Source organism: Nanorana parkeri, unplaced genomic scaffold (genome assembly GCF_000935625.1).
Source record: "Nanorana parkeri isolate BGI_ZX_2015 unplaced genomic scaffold, ASM93562v1 scaffold507, whole genome shotgun sequence".
NCBI lineage: Eukaryota > Metazoa > Chordata > Amphibia > Anura > Dicroglossidae > Nanorana > Nanorana parkeri.
In genome coordinates, this window is record NW_017306775.1 from 144879 (window position 1) to 165808 (window position 20930).

General features: G+C 43.9%; 1 protein-coding gene across 1 annotated transcript in view; it reads left to right on the forward strand.

Moving 5' to 3' along the window:
* SFXN5 (sideroflexin 5) overlaps window positions 1-15416 on the forward strand; it is a gene marked incomplete at its 5' end in the record, with an annotated part of 156979 nt that extends 141563 nt beyond the window's left edge. Inside the window, one exon of the mRNA XM_018561207.1 lies at window positions 15006-15416. Within this exon, the coding sequence (XP_018416709.1) occupies window positions 15006-15083 (78 nt within the window). The remainder of the gene's footprint in view (window positions 1-15005) is intronic.
* Window positions 15417-20930: the final 5514 nt, after the last annotated feature.

The following is a 20930-nucleotide window of genomic DNA, read 5'->3' on the forward strand; positions in this document are numbered from 1 at the left end:
TTTCTGCAGACCGGGGTCCTTCCATCATCCAGAATAGGGAATCCGCCCCCAGGTAATAGAGGATAGGAGCACGTGTAATATTTATTGTGTCCGCACAGACACAGGATTCCGGTGTATTTCCAGCAGCAAGTCGGGGCAGGATTAATTGTCTCCTAAAGAATTTGGAAGCAGAAGGTAATAAATAGAAGAGACGTTGAGGACTATTAGGGAACCGTGTTGACCAGAAACTCCCGGGAATCATTTCCTGCCATTCATTTGTGCCCTCGGAGATTGCTGTGATCAGCGCAGATGTTATGACAGAGCACCGTACATGAGAAGGATTCCTCTCTAATTCACAATCCCATCTGGGGAGGACCTTCCAGAAATCTACATCAAGAAAAACATTCTTCATTATGGAGAAGAAGAACAAATACAGAGTGAAGTTGGCTGAACACCTTAAGACACTCCGATCCCCCTAAACAGTATTGATGGAGGAACCTTCCCTGGTGGCCGGCACCCACAGCTGTCTGATTACCCCAGCAGTAACTGCATCTGATTGGCTGTAGTAGGGATGCACTGATACTCGCCGAAATGCTCCGATGCCGGAGCTTCCGGTATCAAGAAGCCGGGCAGCGAGTCATTCCACACTGCCTGGCTTCCTGATTGGCTGGGAAGCCGTCTCCATGCTCCCTCATCACTGGTGACAAGGGAGCATGGAGCCGGCTCCCCAGCTGATCAGGAAGCCGGGCGTCGTGTAATGATGTGTTACCCGGCTTCCTGATTGGCCAGCTTCTCGACCAATCAGGAAGTCGGGCAATGCGGCATTACACAGCGCCAGGCTTCCTGATTGGCCAGAAAGCCGTCTCCATGCTTTCTCGTCACCTGGTGATGAGGGAGCATGGAGACAGCTTCCCTGCTAATCGGGAAGACGGGTGGCGAGTCTCTATGCGCCGCCTGGCTTCCCGGCAAATCAGGAAGCTGGTTGGTGAGATATCACACGCCGCCTGGCTTCCCGGCTAATCAGGAAGCCGGTTGGTGAGATATCACACGCCGCCTGGCTTCCCGGCTAATCAGGAAGCCGGTTGGTGAGAGATCACACGCCGCCTGGCTTCCCGGCTAATCAGGAAGCCGGTTGGTGAGAGATCACACGCCGCCTGGCTTCCCGGCTAATCAGGAAGCCGGTTGGTGAGAGATCACACGCCGCCTGGCTTCCCGGCTAATCAGGAAGCCAGGTGTTGAGTTATTACACGCCACCTGGCTTCCTTAATGGGACTTCCGGTATCGGAAATATCGGTACTCGATACTGAAAAACGTTGGTTTTACGTTATTGGTGCATCCCTAGGCTGTAGTCCTAGAAGAGCCTCCCATAAATCGATCTTCAGCCGATTCAGTAGGCAACAGCAGAGATTCAATCCTTGTTTGGCCAGCTTAAGACAGAACTGAACCGTGGCTGCATCTGGTGTGCTGTAGAACTACAAGTCCCATTTGGCATTGCAAGACTTACAGTTAGGCCTCATTCACACTGCCGCGCGTATACACACTTACATGCGTATTGTACCGTATGCAACCTATGCAAATAAATGGCTCCATACACACAGCCGCGTATAGAGCCGTATATTTGCGTAGCGTATATATGCGCAAAAACAGAATGGAACAAAGATGCGTCTGGGCAGCGTATTTCTGCGTATTTACGCGCATGTACATGCGTACAGCACATTAAAAATTCCATTACGAGTGATGCATTCTGGGATTGCATATAGTGCCCGCATATTCGCTCGTATATACACGTATATACGCGCATAGACTTGTATATATGCAATATACAATTTTGCTTGCGTTGTGTGTGAATGAGGCCTTACAGGCATGACTCCCAGTGGCAGAGGCATGTTGGAGTTTGTGGGTAAATCACAGCTGGAGAGTCGTAGTTGCTGTAGGGAGAGTTCTTAGGGATTTTTTTTTACATATTCAACTTCTTTAGATACTTTGGCAAGGGCTGCAGGAGCTGGGCATAGTCAAAATTTGAACCTGGTGCTCAGCTTTAAACTATACATTGGTGTCATTGAGCAGTAGGATTTGTTTAAAGCTGAACTCGCAAATATTGTCCTCATACAAGTGCAATGTGTATTCTTCCCTGAATTTTGGTGAACTATGTGTATTCCTTCCAGATCTGTGCAGTAATCCAGTGTGATAATTGGAGCTTCCTATAATAAAGACCGCTCACTGCTTCTTTCTTTCCTTGTGAAGGGTGACTAGTCTTGTCTCCGCCCCTGCTGTAGCTACTTGTAGTGGGTGGGGCCTGATGGGCCCTCCCACAGCTCCGCTGCCTGCACAGTCTATGTGCAGCACAGAGATGATGTCACTGCTACTTTTATAACCGGGGTTGCAAAGGTGCATTTGGAGTTCAGCTTTAATACGCCCCTTCACCTGATTTTGTGACATAAACCCCCCCCCCAAGTGTGTTGAGGAGCTCCTGCTAGTCATTAATGTGAAGTGTAGGGTGGCTGTCGTGGAGCAGATGGCTAGGAAAGATGGATTGGAGCATGGGCGAGTTTCAGGGAATGCAACGTGGAAGGGTTCAAATCTCTGTCAGGTTTTCATTTTTGTATCAATCGCACATGATACAATTTCTTCTAATTTCCTGCCCTGGTGTCACCCAGTACATTTCCATGAGCTGAACTTCTTCTTCCGCTTTGACATGCATTCATGTGCAAAATCAAGGCGAGATTACGTGAGGGCCATGTTGAAGTTTGAAGATGACATTGAGCCTTTTTCATCAGACTGGGATATCACTTGAACTGTGCTAAAGTGACCTTTCAAGCAGTGTTATCACGTATGATAATATGGCTTAGAGGCCACTTCAGCATACTTGAGGTGCTGTGCACACTTGGATAATTCAAGGCCACTGTGCTTTTGTATTGTTGCTCATTGCTATTTGAATGTGGATGTGCAAGACGAGCACGCTTTATTCTTGTCATAGGAGAGGGAAGTAAAAGCTGTAATGCAAAATTATAGAAATGACTCATACTGCAATCCACCCCTCTTCTAAAGAATTCTATGCTCCCAGTGTCTCCTCTTTAAAGAATAATCAACACTTTTCTAGCCCTGGATGGATTAACAAACAAAAAAAAGCACATGCATAGGGCACCAAGAGAAGGGGGCACCACAGAACTTTCCCCCTAGGTATCATGCTTTTAAAGGATAGGTACACAAAGTGAATGTATCCTTCTTGCCCCTTTGCCCTAAGCTAACTGATCCCACCCTCCCTCCCCACAATTGTATACCTACTGGGGTGTGACTGTCGTCGCGGCCTCCATTGTGTATTTACATTCTGTGCAGCAAGTTCTCTCTCTCCTGGCTGTGTATGGGCTTTACAGCCCAATAGACATCTATGGAGCTCATCTACCGTCATCTCCTGCTGGCCAAGAAATGAAGGCAGACAAGCCCCATAAACTTCCTAATTCTTAATTATCATGTATCACAGAAGTGATTTCCCTCATTGTTGTGGGTTCTGGCCTGGGGCTGACCTGGAAGAACACTGAAGAAGGTTTATCGATTGTTAAACTTTTATTTCACTTTCAGCACTTATTGAGTTTTGATGTAAACATTGGAGGGGTCTTTGGAAGGGATTCTAAACATCTACATTGTACAGATTTGGGCAAAGTGCAATAAGGGTGACCATAGAGAACGCTGAATATGTTGCACCTTTGCCAGGACACACGGCGATATACTTTTTGCTGAGGAACAAAGATGGCATGTGTGCAGTAAATACCGTGTTTCCCCGAAAATAAGACAGTGTCTTATTTTTTTTTTTGCACGAAATAAGACACTAGGTCTTATTTTCGGGGGATGTCTTACCTGGCTGGGGGAGGAGTGGACGAGGTCCCAGAAGACCTGCCCTTTCTCTATAGAAAACAAGCTGGAAAATATAATTCTATCATAATGAACATTTGTTATAATCTGTCCTTGTTGGAATTGGCATAACTAGCCATTGATTCAACTAGTTTGAAGGACAACTGCATTTCTACAGTTTTTGGGGTTTTTTTTCCAATTTTTGTAGGTGTTGATGTAAAAGACATTAGCTTAACATAAAAACCCTCATCAGTCTGTCCACATACTCTAACTCTCATCAGACTGTCCATGGACTGACTCTCTCTACCTCTCATCAGCCTGTTAATGGATTTGCTCTCTTTACCACTCATCAGACTGCCCATTGACTGGCTCTCTACCCCTCATCAAACTGTCCATTGATTGGCTCTCTACCACTCATCAGACTGTCCATTGATTGGCTCTCTACCACTCATCAGACTGTCCATTGATTGGCTCTCTACCACTCTTCAGACTGTCCATTGATTGGCTCTCTACCACTCTTCAGACTGTCCATTGATTGGCTCTCTACCACTCTTCAGGCTGTCTATTCTCTACCACTCATCAGACTGTCCATTCACTGGCTCTCTACCTCTCATCAAACTGTCCATTGATTGGCTCTCTACCACTCATCAGACTGTCCATTGATTGGCTCTCTACCACTCTTCAGACTGCCCATTGACTGGCTCTCTACCACTCATCAGACTGTCCATTGATTAGCTCTCTTCCACTCATCAGACCGTTCATGGACTGGCTCTCTACCACTCATCAGACCTTCCATGGAATGGCTCTCTTTGCCTCTTATTAATATATCAATGGACTGGGTCCCTTTACGTTTTATTAGTCTGCCCTTGGACTGGCTCTCTTTACCTTTTATTAGTCCGTCCATTGACTGGCTCACGTCAGTGCATCCTGGTAAAAACAAGAAGCATCAGAGCTCAAAATAGTAAATAAACAGACAAGGCAGCGAGGGGCAATTAGCAGGGTGCTGATGTTTCACAGGCTTATATCTAATTTTCACCTTGTCAAAATAATATTATTTTTCCCAGCAGTTCCTGATGAGTCACATTTTTGTGCTCCTCCAATGCTAATAGAACTTTTATGTATGCATTTTACATAAATTATACAAAATACATCAGGAATAAACTCATCTGTAAAAATAAACGCACTGCTCCTTTTCACACTTCTGCTTTTTCGTATATAACACGCCGGTAATTGTTTCATATTGGTTATTGAGTCTAGCGCTTTATTGTTCTTTACAGGTAATTATGTCTGTTTGCTTCGCTGTTAAACTCTGTTGTTGGATAAAAATGGGTTCTTCGAGTTCTGTATGTCCTAGGGCCATTCCAACAAGTTTTACTCTTTGAAGTATTCATATGAAACACTCCAAAGCATCATCATCATTCTAGAAATCATTTTGAATTATGAAGGTCCATCCCTACATAAGAAACAAATTCCTCTAGTTTTACAGGCCTTCCCCCCCTGATTACAGCTAAAGACACACAAACTGCCTATTCAAATACCTACTGGAAGTTGGAGTTTATGCCATTCCCCACCCTGCGTTCCACAATTCCCGGACCTATAGAGTGGCCCGGGCCCCTGATGTAATGTAAAGTTAATCTGCAAATTGAAATAGTATATTTTGCAGACTTTAATAGATGTAAAGCCAGATCAGTTTGCCAGTGTTTGGTATTTCACTTGACATGCCTGTTCTAAAATAAGTGATTATATATATATATACACACACACACACACACACACACACACACACACTGAGTGGCCAGTTTATTATGACCACCTGACGTTTGTAGGCAAATTAGCTATAATTTTGCGCTGAAGTTGCTAGAGGGCCAGACCATTATAAATAGGGAAGCAGGTTGGTTACCACGACAGTAGAAGTGATTTGTTTCTGGAGATATATTGTGCCTCAAGTTGCACTACTTTCTGATTGGATGGATATATTGGCATATTTAAAGCCAAAATTTTTCGTTTTGGCTAGAATAGATTATTAATAAAACTTTAATTTTTGTATGTTCCATTGGGGAGATTAGCCTTCACTTCCTATCATGGACACACATCATGAAGTTAGAATACATTTCTATAAAGAGAGGTCAACTTCCCCCTTAGACAGGTGTCACTGAAAAGGGTGTCCCCATCCAGAAGATTTCTTCTCTATACTGGTGACAGCTGTAAAATTTTGTATTTCTTATAACTTTCTGTTCTCCTGACAATGGTCACCAGGACAAATGGAGAGGATGAATCTCCCAGAGAGAAATTACAACTGTTAGCTTTGGATGCCCTGTAAAGTTGTTTTTAAGGACTGGGAGGTCTGATGAACATCCAATGGCCATTGGAAGGGAGGTTGGGTTTAAGTGAACAGCAGGAGGCAAGTCCTGGAGATGTAAGTGATTACAAGGCCAAGAAGGGAGACAAGTTTCCGAGCCATAGAAAAGGTTCTTGAAGACATAAGAAAGTGCCAGATTCTTGAGGAGTTTAAGTGGTGGGACTTGGAATTGTATCCTGGGGGCATCAGGAAGCCGCTGCAGGGACTGACAGAGGAGCAAGACTGGTGGGTCTGGATGACATAAGAAAGTGCCACGTCCTGAAAGAAAAGAAAGTTCTTGAATTCTTGAAGAGTTTAAGTGTTGGGACTTAGCATTGTATTCTGTGAATTTTAGGAGCCTCTGCAGGGATTGACAGAGAGGAGCAGGGAACTGATGGTTCTGGAAGACATAAGAAAGTGCTAGACTGGTGAGAGGTTTAGGTGTTAGGACTTGGAATTGTATTCTGTGAACATCAGGGAGCCTCTGTAGGGATTGACAGAGATAAGCAGGACTGATTGTTCTGGAAGACATAAGAAGGTGCCAGATTCCAGAGGGTTTAAGTGTTATGACGTGGAATTGTATCCTGTGGACATTGGGGAGCAGCTGCAGGGATTGACACAGGAGCAGTACTGATGGTTCTGGAAGGCGTAAGAAAGTGCCAGGCCCTGAAAGACTAGAACAAGAACTTCTAGATTGGTGAGGGGTTTAAATGTTAGGACTTGGAATTGTATCCTGTGGGCATTGGGGAGCTTCTGAAGGGATTGACAGAGACCAGCAGGACTGATGGTTCTCGAAGATATAAGAAAGTGCTAGATTGGTGAGGGAATTAAGTGTTAGGACTTGGGAATTCTATCCTGTGGACATTGTGGCACCTCTCCAGGTATAGAGACAGAGAGGAGGAGGACTGATGTTTCTGGAAGACATAAGAACGTACCAGGATCGGGAAGACATTAGAAAATGCCAGATTCTTGAGGGTTGGGACTTAGAATTGTATCTTGTGGACATCAGGGAGTAGCTGCAGGGACTGATACACAGCAGCTGAACTTCTGGTTCTGGAAGGCAGTGCCAGATTCTTGAGGGGTTTAAATGTTAGGACTTGGAACTGTTTCCTGTGGACATCAGGGAGCCAATACAGGGACTAATGAGGAGTAGGGCTGATGGAACTGAAGAATAGGTATATATTAGCTTTGATGCAAGCATTCAGAACAGGTTGAAGGAGAGTCTAGTCTTTTTAGCAGAAGACCTCAGTGGTGGATGTCACAGTAGTCAAGGCAAAGTATGATCACTTATAGCAACCGGAGCCACTTTAAAAAGTGGCCAGGGCCAAAAGTGCTTATGAAAAGGGGGGGCAAAGGTAATTAAATATCAACGTTAAGCGACAAAGCAAATATGTTTCAGGGAGAGAATGTGGTAAGGGTGAGTTTGGGACTCATTAACCCTTCTCAGTGCAGGACACGGCCAGCTGGCTCGCCCTCCCTGTCAGCTACCTGGGATTAATATTCCGTTGGTGGGTGAGCACATCTAATAATGGCACAGCAAGAAGTAGGCTGCATCTGCTATGGATTTATGTACAAATTTAGCTCCTCACACCTCTGACACCCAAGATGTCTCCACTTAAAATACTTGCTGGCACAGCGTACTTTGCGCCACCACTTCCTGATACAATATTGCCACCGCTCTCCTGTTCCCCGCATCATTTCCTTTATGTTTATATATTTCTACTTCATTAGTGCTGTCTGAAGGGTGATTAGATCCTTCAAACATTTTACAGAGGTTAAACGTTGATTAAGATTTAATTATTACTGTAAATAGCATAGTATGACATATGGTGCAAAACCTGACATATGTGCATTTGAATAAATGAAGTGCGATTTCCCATGATGCTCCAGTAGCTGTTTAACAGCTTTGCTGAAGGGTTATGTCGCACCTCATGTCTATCTCGCTTTCATGTTATATTTTGTTGGTTTTTGCAGCTCAAAACTAAGACATTTTTTTCCTGTTTTTTTTTTTGCAGCGTGTGTTGTGTTTGTATGTTTTTTTTTCTTCCCAACATCGAATATTTTAAATACCTAAATTGTTTGCTACTATGTTATCCTAATTTGTTAAACTAGGTTAAACATATTTAAGGTCCTGGATTTATTTATTTGATTTTTTTTCTTTCTTTTTGAAAAAGGGGGCAATTGATTTTCCTATACAAAAGACTGAGCTGATTTGTTTTCTTTGCGTGAGTTTCGTTTGCATCAGAATGTACCTTTTCGACAGTGAAAATTGGAAGACTTGACAAACATCTTTTAGTTCATGGGGCATGATGGCTTAATAGCTTTGTGGCGCCACTAGGGACTCTGGAGAGATTGTGTATTCCTTCTATGTTTGCTTGGGTTTTGTGCGGGTGATCCTGGTTCCTTCCACAACCCTTCAGTGTTTTCAGTGATTCAGTGTTGTCTTTAAAGCCAGACCCCCTACCAGAAAGAGTACCGGTATGTACCCTGGCAGTGGCCTATACTCCAACCAAGGCAATGGTCCAAATGACTTACATGGACAATCAGTTTTTTATTGAAGTCCGTCATGCCAGTGGTGGCTGTTCCTCATACATTGTCCATTCCAGCATTGCACAACTGTCATTGGATTGAGTGGTTTCGCTTCATACCTTTTCCATATGTTTTTGTCCGTCCTTATGGACCCCTTTGCTTACAGCTGTCCAAGTCTTTGTGGTTCCAAATTATTCCAAATTAGTAGTGTGACATTGGGTGCTACTGCTGAAAATGTCTTAAGCAACAACTAGATATAAAACGGCAAGGATTTTAAATTGGTTGAGGTAGTTATATATGATGTGGACCTAAAGCGGAAGGGTGCATGCACTATTTTACACTCAATCCAAAGATTCAACAGGCTATTGTGTAGCTTCCCCCTTTATGTTGCTGTATGGATGTGTGAATAAAAACCACTTTTCTACTGTTTCCACAACATCATTCAGTGGTTTGTTGTACCATGACTACAGCATTACCGTAGATAAACTTCTACGATCAGGTCTTTGCCTGGGGACAATACAAAATTGGTTAGGATATGCTCGGGTGAAGGTGTTTTTCATACTAATATCCCAACATGCCTTTTTGTTGACCACCTTTATCTGAGCCCCTTCCCACCAAGGAGGATACATTTATTCGAACAATGGATTTTATTCGTAGGCTAAAAATCCGCACTCTCCAGGTATGGTAAGAAACGTGCTTAGCCCATCCTAATACTTATGGTGACACCAAACCATTCTGACCAGTAATTACCTGCAAAGTCATCCTGGACTGTTGAAATAATTATTATTTTTTCTTTGTTAGCTGTCCTTCAATTGATCATGATGAATAATTAATATCAGTTGAATAGACAAAAAGAATATCAACTTCAACCATTAGGCAACAGTTAATCTACGAGAAGGCAAAAAAATAATTTAAAGTGACATTAAAGGATAAAATCCCTCCTCCCGCCCCAATGCTGCTTTAACCTCCCTAGCGGTATGTTTATTTATTTTAATTTTTTTTGTTCTATTTTTCGTTTTTTCTTTAACTTTTAAAATTCCCGCCGGTTCCGCCCCCCTGCAACACGGACGCTCGCAAGGGACGGAAGACGGATGCCGGCATCGGCCGGAGGACACAGCGGGGATCCCGGACAAGGTGTGGCTCGGGGTTACCGCTTATGGTACTGAAAATTAACCCCGAGCCACACTCGGGAATACAGCCAAAGAGGTTAAGCACTTACCTTAAATTATTCCTCTTCATCCGATCATCATCATCTTCTTTCCAGTAATTTTCATCTGTCCCTCCAGCGCTGGTGCCGGTCTCTGATCCAGCTCTGACTTCTGTGTCCCCCGGAATCTGTCCATGTGCAGGCCGTCGGGCTGCGTCTATTGACTTACCCTGTGTCTCTCCTCTTCTTCCGACCTCTTGTCCCTGCCGGTCTCTGATCCAGCCCTGACTTCTGTGTCCCCCGGAATCTGTCCATGTGCAGGCCGCCGGGCTGCGTCTATTGACTTACCCTGTGTCTCTCCTCTCCTTCCGACCTCTTGTCCCTGCCGGTCTCTGATCCAGCCCTGACTTCTGTGTCCCCCGGAATCTGTCCATGTGCAGGCCGCCGGGCTGCGTCTATTGACTTACCCTGTGTCTCTCCTCTCCTTCCGACCTCTTGTCCCTGCCGGTCTCTGATCCAGCCCTGACTTCTGTGTCCCCCGGAATCTGTCCATGTGCAGGCCGCCGGGCTGCGTCTATTGACTTACCCTGTGTCTCTCCTCTTCTCCCGGCCGAAGATCTCCTCTGTGCATGTGCCCGCCCCATGATCCTTCATGGCCACTCGAGAATGTTTCAGATCTTCGGACGGGAGCGAGCGGCAGAGACAGGTAATAACCCGTTTGGTAACTTTTTTATTTTTTAAAAATTTTTGCATATATCTACTGCTTTCTAACAGTAGATACATGCAAAAGAACCTGATGGTTTAACTATGCTTTAACTGTACCTTTTGCCAATAAGTTTCTTGCGTTTTAGTTAGAACCATTGTCTTTTTTTTTAGGGTGATTTTTTTTCTTTTGCTTTCTGAGTCCAGTTGAGAAGATTTCCCTTCACTTCCTGTCCCAATGAGACACAATAGAAATTGAAAGAAAATTTACTTTTAAACAGTTGTTACCAGAACTGGAGTCTCTATTGGAAGATCCTCCCCTCCTGTTTTGGTGAAAATGGTTACCTCGTGTGTTTAATGTTGGCCATAAATGAAACAGTTTCCTAAATAGTATCATATATAGACAATTTCTACAATAAAGTAATGGGAACACATCCTCCTATGCCCAGTCACCTCTTTTTGGGGGTTAAATAACTTAATGTCTATTCAATTGCATTGATGTTAATGCAGGGGAATCCTGAGGCCGGGTGACACCCCGCCGTGCCGTCATCACGCACGCGCGGTCATCTTATTGACGCCTGCCTGCGGCCATCTTGGTGATGGACGCCGGCAGAGAGAGGAGGCGGCGTTCACCGGGTGGCATGAGGTATGCCGCCGGGTCCCCTCCTGTCTCCAGACACTGTCGGGCTCTTGGTCAATGACCGAGTGCTTGACTTTTCCCCTCCAATGGTGGCACCCCGGTGCGGGCCGCACCCACCTTGTGACGCCACTGTGTTAATGTATTGTGGCTGATGGATTGTATGCACTTTAGTTACCTATCTCAAGCTTGTTACCAGTTATAGGATATGGTGGCCAATTTTGAACTGGCATCTCCCGATTCAGCCATTTGGGGTGGTGTATTATCTCTTCTTCTATATTGTAAGTGGGAATAGCCAGTCTGGGACTGAAGCCCTTACACACTTCCTGTCCTTGGGTGACAACTCTGCTCCTACATAGATACAGTACTTTGAATGAGCATTGTCTCCCTAGGACAGGAAGTGTTACTGGCAGAATCACCAGGTCAAAATAAAGGAGGAATAATCCCGGAAAAAAAGAAAACTAATACACCCATTACATCTAAGGACTGGTAAGCTGCAATATATGACATTTTTGTTCTTGGGTTTAAATCTCTTAACATTTGACACGGCCGTTATTCTGATAAACACTAGATGATCATGTGAAAGATTTCTGCACGTGGGGCTTTATTTACAAACCCAGTCCTCCTTGTTGGAAGTCTTCAGTAACAATTAAAGGGGGACAGCATCCAGTAAAAAGATGATGGAAGATTAGCCGTGTCCTGGAAAAAAAGTATATAGCGCGTATGACGCTCTAACCGCAGACTCTTGGCAGCCCGCCGCTATAGAGCCAGCAGTAACGCAGAGCTGCGGAGAACAGATCTTTTCCCGTGTTCAATTACCAGCACAGCTTCTCCACCTGACATCCATAATTGAGACGATGATGTCTATAACATATGTTTACGTTTTATGGATCACTAAACAGATTTGGTAACTTCCTACACTCTTTCCTGCATTATGGCGAGAGATAATAATCAGAAGTAAATGCAACACATTATGGCACCCACTATCAAAACATTTCAAAATATTAATTTATGAAGCAACGGTGAATGATGTAACTCATCAGGGTTTGCGGTCTTTATATTGTAACGTCTGTCTTCAGCCTCCCATCAGGCACACTTATAGATATTGGATTCATTTCATGCCATGCTAGAATTCTCATCTGGGTCTTCTGAGGAACCGGAGGTGACTGTGGCACATGTCATGGTTGGATGGAGAGGACCTTTGGTCACAGAAGAGATTTGTCCACAGTCTGTCCATTATTTTCTTCCATTTTACATACAGCGCTGACATAACCCAACATTTTATGGAATGCTTAGAACTGTTTATATAATTTCCTGTTTCCCAAAGGAGCTCATGTTTCACCATACTCATGCATGCATTGGGGTCCCCATTTCGAATCTAGGTTTGGACAGGACACTACTTTAAATGTTTTTTGTTGTTTAGAAGCGCCAAGGGCAATCCTTATCCCTCGCAAGGGAGGAGTGCTAAGCATATGTGCAGGGCGCAGCCCCAAAACAGTCAAGGGAACTGGAACATCTGAAAAAAAACACAAAAGGGGCGCCTTTCCTAGTGCAGATTTGTTTATTCCAATAAAATCATCAAGAATGTACTGACAAGTACTCACAATATAGAAGTAAAAACAAGCTGCAGAACAGTAAAAAGGGAGCGGTGCAAGGATCCGTGTAGAGCTTCCTGTATCAGAATCACTGTAGTGTCGACGCGTTTCCGGGGCACGCCCCCTTCATCAGGACGTGATCCTTAATTTTCGCCCCTTCTTTGTGTGGGTTTCATTCCACACTTTAAAGACATGCTGGTAGGTTATTTGGCTCCTGCCTAAAATTGGCCCCTAATATGTGTATCCCAACCTGGATACAGCTTGCATGGGTTCCTCCAGATACTCTGGTTTCCTGACATATGGCAGAGACATGCTGGTGGGGTAATAGGCTCCTGTCTAAAATTGGCCCCTATATGTGTATCTCAACGATAGCTATATGTGTATCTCAACCATAGCTTGCATGGGTTCTACCGGGTACTCTGATTTCCTCCCATATGCCAAAGACATGCTGGTAGGTTAATTGGCTCCTGTCTAAAATTGGCCCCTATATGTATATCTCAACCATAGCTTGCATGGGTTCTACCGGGTACTCTGATTTCCTCCCATATGCCAAAGACATGATGGTGGGGTAATAGGCTCCTGTCTAAAATTGGCCCCTATATGTGTATCTCAACCATAGCTTGCATGGGTTCTACAGGGAACTCTGATTTCCTCCCATATGCCAAAGACATGATGGTGGGTTAATTGGCTTTTGTCTAAAATTGGCCCTTATATGTGTATCTCAACCAGTATACAGCTTGATGGGTTCCACCAGGTACTCTGGTTTCCTCCCATATGCCAAAGACATGCTAGTGGGTTCATTGGCCCTAATATGTGTATCTCAACCAGGCCACTGCTTTCATGGGCTCCTCTAGGTACTTTGGTTTACTCTAATACTCCAAAAGACATTCTTATAGGTTAATTGGCTCCTTTCTAGATTGGCCCTAGTATGTGTATGCATGTGACATAGGGACCTTAGATTGTAAGCTCCTTGAGGGCAGGGACTGATGTGAATGTGCAGTATGTAAAGTGCTGCAAAAATTGACATAACTGTATAAATATCTAGTAATTATAAAGCAGAACTATACTCAACTCCACTCCAGCAATGCAAAGTCCACAAGTATATTATCTCTTCTGCAATAAAATAACTTTTCTGCTCTCAAGTTTTATATTTTTACTTAAACTTCTGCTTTAAGTGTATCTAAAGGCAGAATATTGTGGGATTTTTTTGTTTTGGATACAGCAGTGAGGGGTTAGAAGCCCTGTAAGGTTCTTGGGTGTTGGCTGCTGTCACTTATGGGCTAAAACATTTTGTCCCGACTCCTCCAACAAAAGCCTAATCTGCTTTTTGCAAGGGTCTTGGCCAAAAATTTGCCAGAAGGGCCGCTGTTAGGATCTCAGTTGATTCTTGTGAATCACTTGAAATGCTAAGTATTTTGGTCACCCTTAAGCTTCGCAAATTAGTTTATGATTGTTTACCAGAACGTTCAATCTCGCCATCATTGAGTCAACTAATTTTTAGCTCGAAAGCCATTAAAGTTTTCATCCAGACCTTCAACTTGAATAGATTCCCAGATGTAATAAATAGATTTCTTTTGTGCGTAGCTCACTATAAGATGTGCGATTTTCCATCCTGCTCCTTCCAATTTCCTCATCACTATAGTTGAATCTATAGATAATGATAGACCCCCTTACCATTAGAAAATCAAACATACGTTCCAAAATTCCCATCACATGACAGCATTTAGTGCCTGAGCACCCAATTGTTGATCTGCATAGTTATTGGGGCCCCAGCAGGGGGTGTAAGTTGCTTATGGCACCTGCTATAAGGTGAACCTTTTACTTTGCATAGAATAGGAATTTGAGTAAAGGGATCAAAACCAAAGAACCCTTTAGTCAATCGAATTGTAATAAACTGAGCCCGGAGCAAGCGGGCCAGGGGTGCACTGCCAAAACCACACAAGAGGGATGGGTTTCTAGATGCCACAGAAATGTATTCGCAATAACAAAAGAAGTAAAAAAAACAAAATCAGTGTACTGTAACAATTGATGCTGGAAGGTGTAAGGAAGGTTTCAGATGTCCTCAGTCTTATTTCTTGAAGGTAAACTTCTCGATTTCTCATAGTTATTTAAAAATATGAATTGCTTTTGTGTACCAGCAAATTATTTGTTGCATTGTTCTGCAAAGTTTAATATTTGGACTTTCTAATGGTTGCCTGACAGTAACTTCTCTCGTTGAATCCTTTGCAGATTGAGACCTCTCAACTTGAGCCAGAGATCGCGAAGAACACCACCTGCCACACGGTGGTCTACAACAAAGGATTGTAAGCCAAAATCCATCACCTCAGCACGGAGCAGCGAGGAAGAGCCCCCTAGTCACTCAGCGTGGAGCGGGGAAGAGACAAGTGCACCCTGTACTTTCTCCCCTGACAGCTGGGAGATTTGTACACCTTCACTTCGCTGTCACCTCACCAGACTAGTAGACACGCCACATTCAAGGTTTAGCATCACTGAGGGGGGACAAGAAGCAGCACAAATGTGGCGTCAACATTTTTAGGCATCAGATGAAGAATACATACCCACCATTACTGCATGAAGAGTGAATCTACCCACATGCCAAAGCCCCAGACCCAGTTCAATGTCCGGAAGACACTGACTGATGTCACAGTTCTGATCTCGTTCGGCATAGCCTGAAGTCACCTGATCCGCACATGCACCCATTAGACACAGGTGGAGGTCATGTGACACACAGAATGACTAGGTCCTAGTTTTTTTGCAAAGTTCGATGTCACATGGCCCAGTCCTGTTTCTACTGGACACGGCCGGGGCTTAATGGAGTCCTTATGCCGTGAACCAGATGCTATCACATGACCGAGTCTGTTTATTTTAACAGATTTCACAGCACTAACAAATGACATCAAAGCCTACTGTTGCACAACACAGATTCGTACGCCTGGCCTCTTGTCACACTTCTAGATCTCAGGTTCACAGTTTTTAGTTGTTCTGCTGAGAAGAGTCCATTTTGGTGGAACCTAGACTCGGAAGGGATTTCACGGTCATGTTGGGATCACTTAAACGTACTGTAGCTGTAAACAGGATGTTATGGAGGAAATATGGTGTAGAATCTTTAAAACCACTGAACATATACTGTGTATGTGCTATTTAGTCATTTCCACATTGATCACCGAGCGATACCGTTTATTTTGTGAAGTATATCAAGATGTCTGATTCTCATAGTAGGACTTTCTGGACACCATGTGCACATCTGGGTCTGTTGTGTGTATACCCTACCCACAGGGGGACCCCTTAGATCAGGTCATTTCCATTGCTGGTCATCTTCATTCTTCCAGACCCAGCCAATCCTAGGAATGTTTTGGACCTTAAAAGCTAAATTTTATATCCGTATCCACAATGCAGAACATTTTATTTGAGGGTTTTGTTCAGCAGTGTCTTATTTTATTTTTCGGGGCTTTGTCTTCTCATATATTTTTCACAATACTACTTACACTACTAAAACTCTCCTGTCATATATTACGGGGGCTGTGTCCTGTCATACATTATATGGCCAAACATTTGTGAACCCCTGACCATCACACATATGAGCATATTGGACATCCCATTGCGGAACCATGGGCATGAATATGAACCTGCCCCCTTCCCTACATTGCGGCTAAATCAGCGCCCAGTCTTCAGAAAGGCTTTCCATTGAGTTTCAGCATATCTGAGAATTTGTGCCCATTTATCCAAAAAAGCACTTGCAAGGTCAGGTACTGATGGTAAATGAGAAGACCTAGCTTGAGGTAGGCATTCCAATTTATCCAAAGATGTTCAGTAGAGTTGAGGTCAGGGCTCTGTGCAGGCCTCTCAAGTTCCTTCACACCAAACTCATCAAACCGTGTGTTTATGGAGCTGGCTTTGTACAACCAATCTCAATATTTTGAAGGCGTGCCCATATACTTTTTGCCATATAGTGTATCTTTTTGTCTTCTCATCTCTAAATCATATCCCAGCATATCCAATAAGGCTAATTCATTCCATATTTCGCTATGCTGTGTTTTGTTCTCTCTGGTTCTTTTTAATTTCATCCCAATTTTTTTTTTTTTTAATCTCCCAATTTTCTTTTGCTTTTTTACTGGGTGGTACTGTATCTCACCTTGTGTCACTCAGCCATTTCCTATTCTCCTGGGTTCCATCTCATGTATTTTACTGGGCTGCATCCTATCTGTCTATCTTCTTGTCCTTCACTGGGTTATATCCCACCCTGTATGTTGGTGTCATATATCCTCATACTCCACTGGGTTACAGCCCACCATGTATGTTGGTGCCATATCTCCTCATACTCCACTGGGTTATATCCCACCCTGTATGTTGGTGCCATATCTCCTCATACTCCACTGGATTATATCCCACCCTATATGTTGGTGCCATATCTCCTCATACTCCACTGGGTTATATCCCACCCTGTATGTTGGTGCCATATCTCCTCATACTCCACTGGGTTATATCCCACACTGTATGTTGGTGCCATATCTCCTCATACTCCTCTGGCTTATATCCCACCCTGTATGTTGGTGCCATATCTCCTCATACTCCACTGGATTATATCCCACCCTGTATGTTGGTGCCATATCTCCTCATACTCCACTGGGTTATATCCCACCCTGTATGTTGGTGCCATATCTCCTCATACTCCACTGGGTTATATCCCACCCTGTATGTTGGTGCCATATCTACTCATACCCCACAGGGTTATATTCCACCCCATCTGATTGTGTCATATCTCCTACTCTACAGGGTTATATCCCATCCTTTCTGTCTGTATTTCATCCCATCTGTCTGTGCCTCGTCTCATAATGTGTCAGTAGACTATATTTCATCAGATTCTGTCATATTTTATCATAATTCTTTGAGACATATCTAATGTTAACTGTGCCATATTTCCCTCTTTATATTTTTTATGTAATTTCCATATCTGACCAAGCTCTGTTCTTGAAACCAGTTCATTAGTGTGTTTTATCTCACTGGGACTTGTCTTCTTGTCATTGGTGCACCTCATTGAGCTCCGTTTTGTTATATCCCTTTTGGGAGATGTTGGGTCTCTTCTTATTGTCCGTGTAGCATTATACATCACTCTGTTGGGTTTGTGGAGACGACGGCATAAGAATTCTGTTGTGACCAAACCCTTCACCATAGGAAGCTAATCGCTACATTCCGGCGATCAAATATTAATGCTAGTTAGCAGCCACGTAGCTACAAGCACTCATCTTTTAGCAATAATTTCAGCTGTGGGGGTGGAGGGTTCTTATGAAGTATGTTGGAAGGCTGAGCTTTCATGGTAAGCCAGCAAGCATGATTGTATCGTGTTGTGTTTTAACCAATCAGAAATGATGTAAACTAATGAGAGAAATCTATGGGAAAGATTTTTTTAACAATGTCTCATACATAGTAATGATATTACAATGATTATATGATAAACTTAATTACTGTGAAGTCGACACTAAATGTGTAACAACAATGACTATCTTCATTTGCCCAGCTCCTGAGGGGAGTCATGTCAAGGTTTCATGATTCAGACCCTAATACACAGCTCTTTTTTCACAGCTTGACTATTAGGGACCTTTTAATCTGTAAAAGATATATTAAAGAATTAAAAAAAACTGGCCGCTTCAAGAGCACTGGGTGCCAAGCCACCATATGTCATCTCTAAAAAGAGTGGCTCATACTTCTCCTTTTTGTCTTGGCACATTCGTTGCAGACTGCCCAGAGGTACTCATGGGTTCTATAACAGTGTCTGTGACGGTCTAGATGTAATTAACTGGTCAGAATTGACCTCTCTTATGATACCCATGAATACATGTGGGCAGATTGCACAACACTTGTGGAGTTGCATAAGCAATGGAGAAATGTGTGGTCAACTTTAGCTAGGCCTAGCTTCTGAGTTTCCCCATATTCCAGCAGTGCCCACTCGCGCCTTCACTCTGGCAGCACCAGACTACTCCGCAGGCAGCCAAAGTGGTTAGATTACAACTTTTCCAGTCCATATTGTTACCAGGATGTTTCACACTGTTGGGCGGCTCCCTCTTTTTTCTGAGCTGTAGGTTTATTAAACTGTCATACAGTTTAACATTTATCTTACCTGATAGGCTATAAAATACCTGCCTGGCTTTCTCTTATAGTCCACAGAAACGTACAGGATTGCTCATTTAATTAGCTCTGAAGCTACACATGAACATGAGATGACCGTAGCTAGACTAGACGGGGCAATGATATGCAGGAGGACCTCACCCCACCAGTTGGTTGATAAGGGTAGAGTTGAATAAAGCTAGGTTAGAAAATCCTTTCAGTTGCTGAGGTAAGCGATACTGGCAGCTTCTCATCTCCTCCACTCACCCCTCTCCATTGATTTCAACAGGAATGTTCAGTGGAACCAAATATATTTCTGGTCATTGATATATGATGCCTGAGGGCAGTCAGATTGTGCATCCTCCCTCAGAAGTCCAAACTGAGAATCCATGTTCCAGGTTCACCCAAGCTCTGCTAATTGCATTTCCCAGACAAATCCAGCTTGTCCACCAAGGTTTTGTACAAGCTGATGGGGCGAGGTCTTCCTACAGACATGATATAGTTGCCCCGTATAGCTATGACCCAAATCTGCATTCTTGTATTAGCCATTAGCAGTATTGTAGATTGTATTACTCTCTGTGATATCATCACCAGGCTCATATAATTCTTGTAGGGGAAGTTGCTGGGAGGTCACTTCCTATTGATATAGGCACTCCTTCAGAATTATATCTTCCAAGAGCCCTCTTCCTACACACTATGGCCCGGTTCACACCTGGGTGTTTTGTAGCGCGTTCCTACGCTCTGCAAAACGCTCAAACGCCAAAATCCCATTATTTCCTATGGGTATGGTTCACACCTGGGCGTAGTATGAACGCGCTACAAAACGCCTTACGCCCAAAGAAGTACAGGGGCTTCTTTGGGGCGTTTTTGTTGCGCGTTTCCATTGGGATACAGCCAAGTAGCCCTTGGAAACGTCTGTCGCGCGTTTTTTTTTACTGCGAATCGCGCGACAAACGCCTTAGGCTGGGTTCACACCTAGGCCTATAGAATATGCGCGTTTGTCGTGCGTTTCGAGTCGCGTGTTTGTCGCGTGTTTCGCGGTTAAAAAAACCCGCGCGGCAAACGCGCGTTTCCGAGGGCTACTTGGCTGTATCTCAATGGAAACGGGCGACAAAAACGCCCCAAAGAAGCTGCTGTACTTCTTTGGGCGTAGGGCGTTTTGTAGCGCGTTCATACGGCCTGTAATGCGCCCAGGTGTGAACCATACCCATAGGAAATAATGGGATTTCGGTGTTTGAGCATTTTGCAGAGCGTAGGAACGCGCTACAAAACGCCCAGGTGTGAACCGGGCCTTAGTGTAGACAGGCTCTTGAAAGTGAAGACAGCAACATTGTTTTCTTAGGAAAAAAATAATGTGTGCATGTAGAGAGAGACAGAGAGAGGTGGGGATAGGCAGAGTTCTGTAATCCAGCAGGCAGGGCTAACAAGGCTACTTGAGGTTTGAGAGCAGCAGAGGACCTGTCATGTCAGCCTAAACAGGAAGTTAGGAGTGCACTACATTCATGGCAGTTATTTGTCTGTATTTGCAGTGTTTCTAAGGGATGAAATACAGGGGGAATGTGCATATATTGCAGAGGGGTGCTGAAATAGTTTTTTACTAAAATACACTTTACCTCAAAGAGGGGAAATGGTTGATCACAGAAACTGGTGTTACTGTTATTTTAAATGCTCAGCCAAAAATAGCTTACCAAACCCTTCCATGTTTCACACTACATACAGCGCTTCATCACAGTACTTGAGACAGCGACTGCGGCTTTAAAGTGGCCACCAAACTGAGGTAAAAGACCAGCATGCATAACGTTGGAAAGTCACTGCACAGGAAAAGATATAGGCCGCTGCAAAAGCACAATCAACAGCACTGGCCAATTTCACAAAGTCAGCTGACCAAATCATATTTGAAAAGCTCACCATCCAAATGAAAGGAATTTCACAGGGATTTTATTCTGGCGTAAGCTGTGCTCATGCCGATCATTGATCGTGCTTAGCAGATGTTGGGCGTTGCTACAGACAGTTCTGTTGGGTGGATTGTAATACTGCCACCCGCCCCTTACT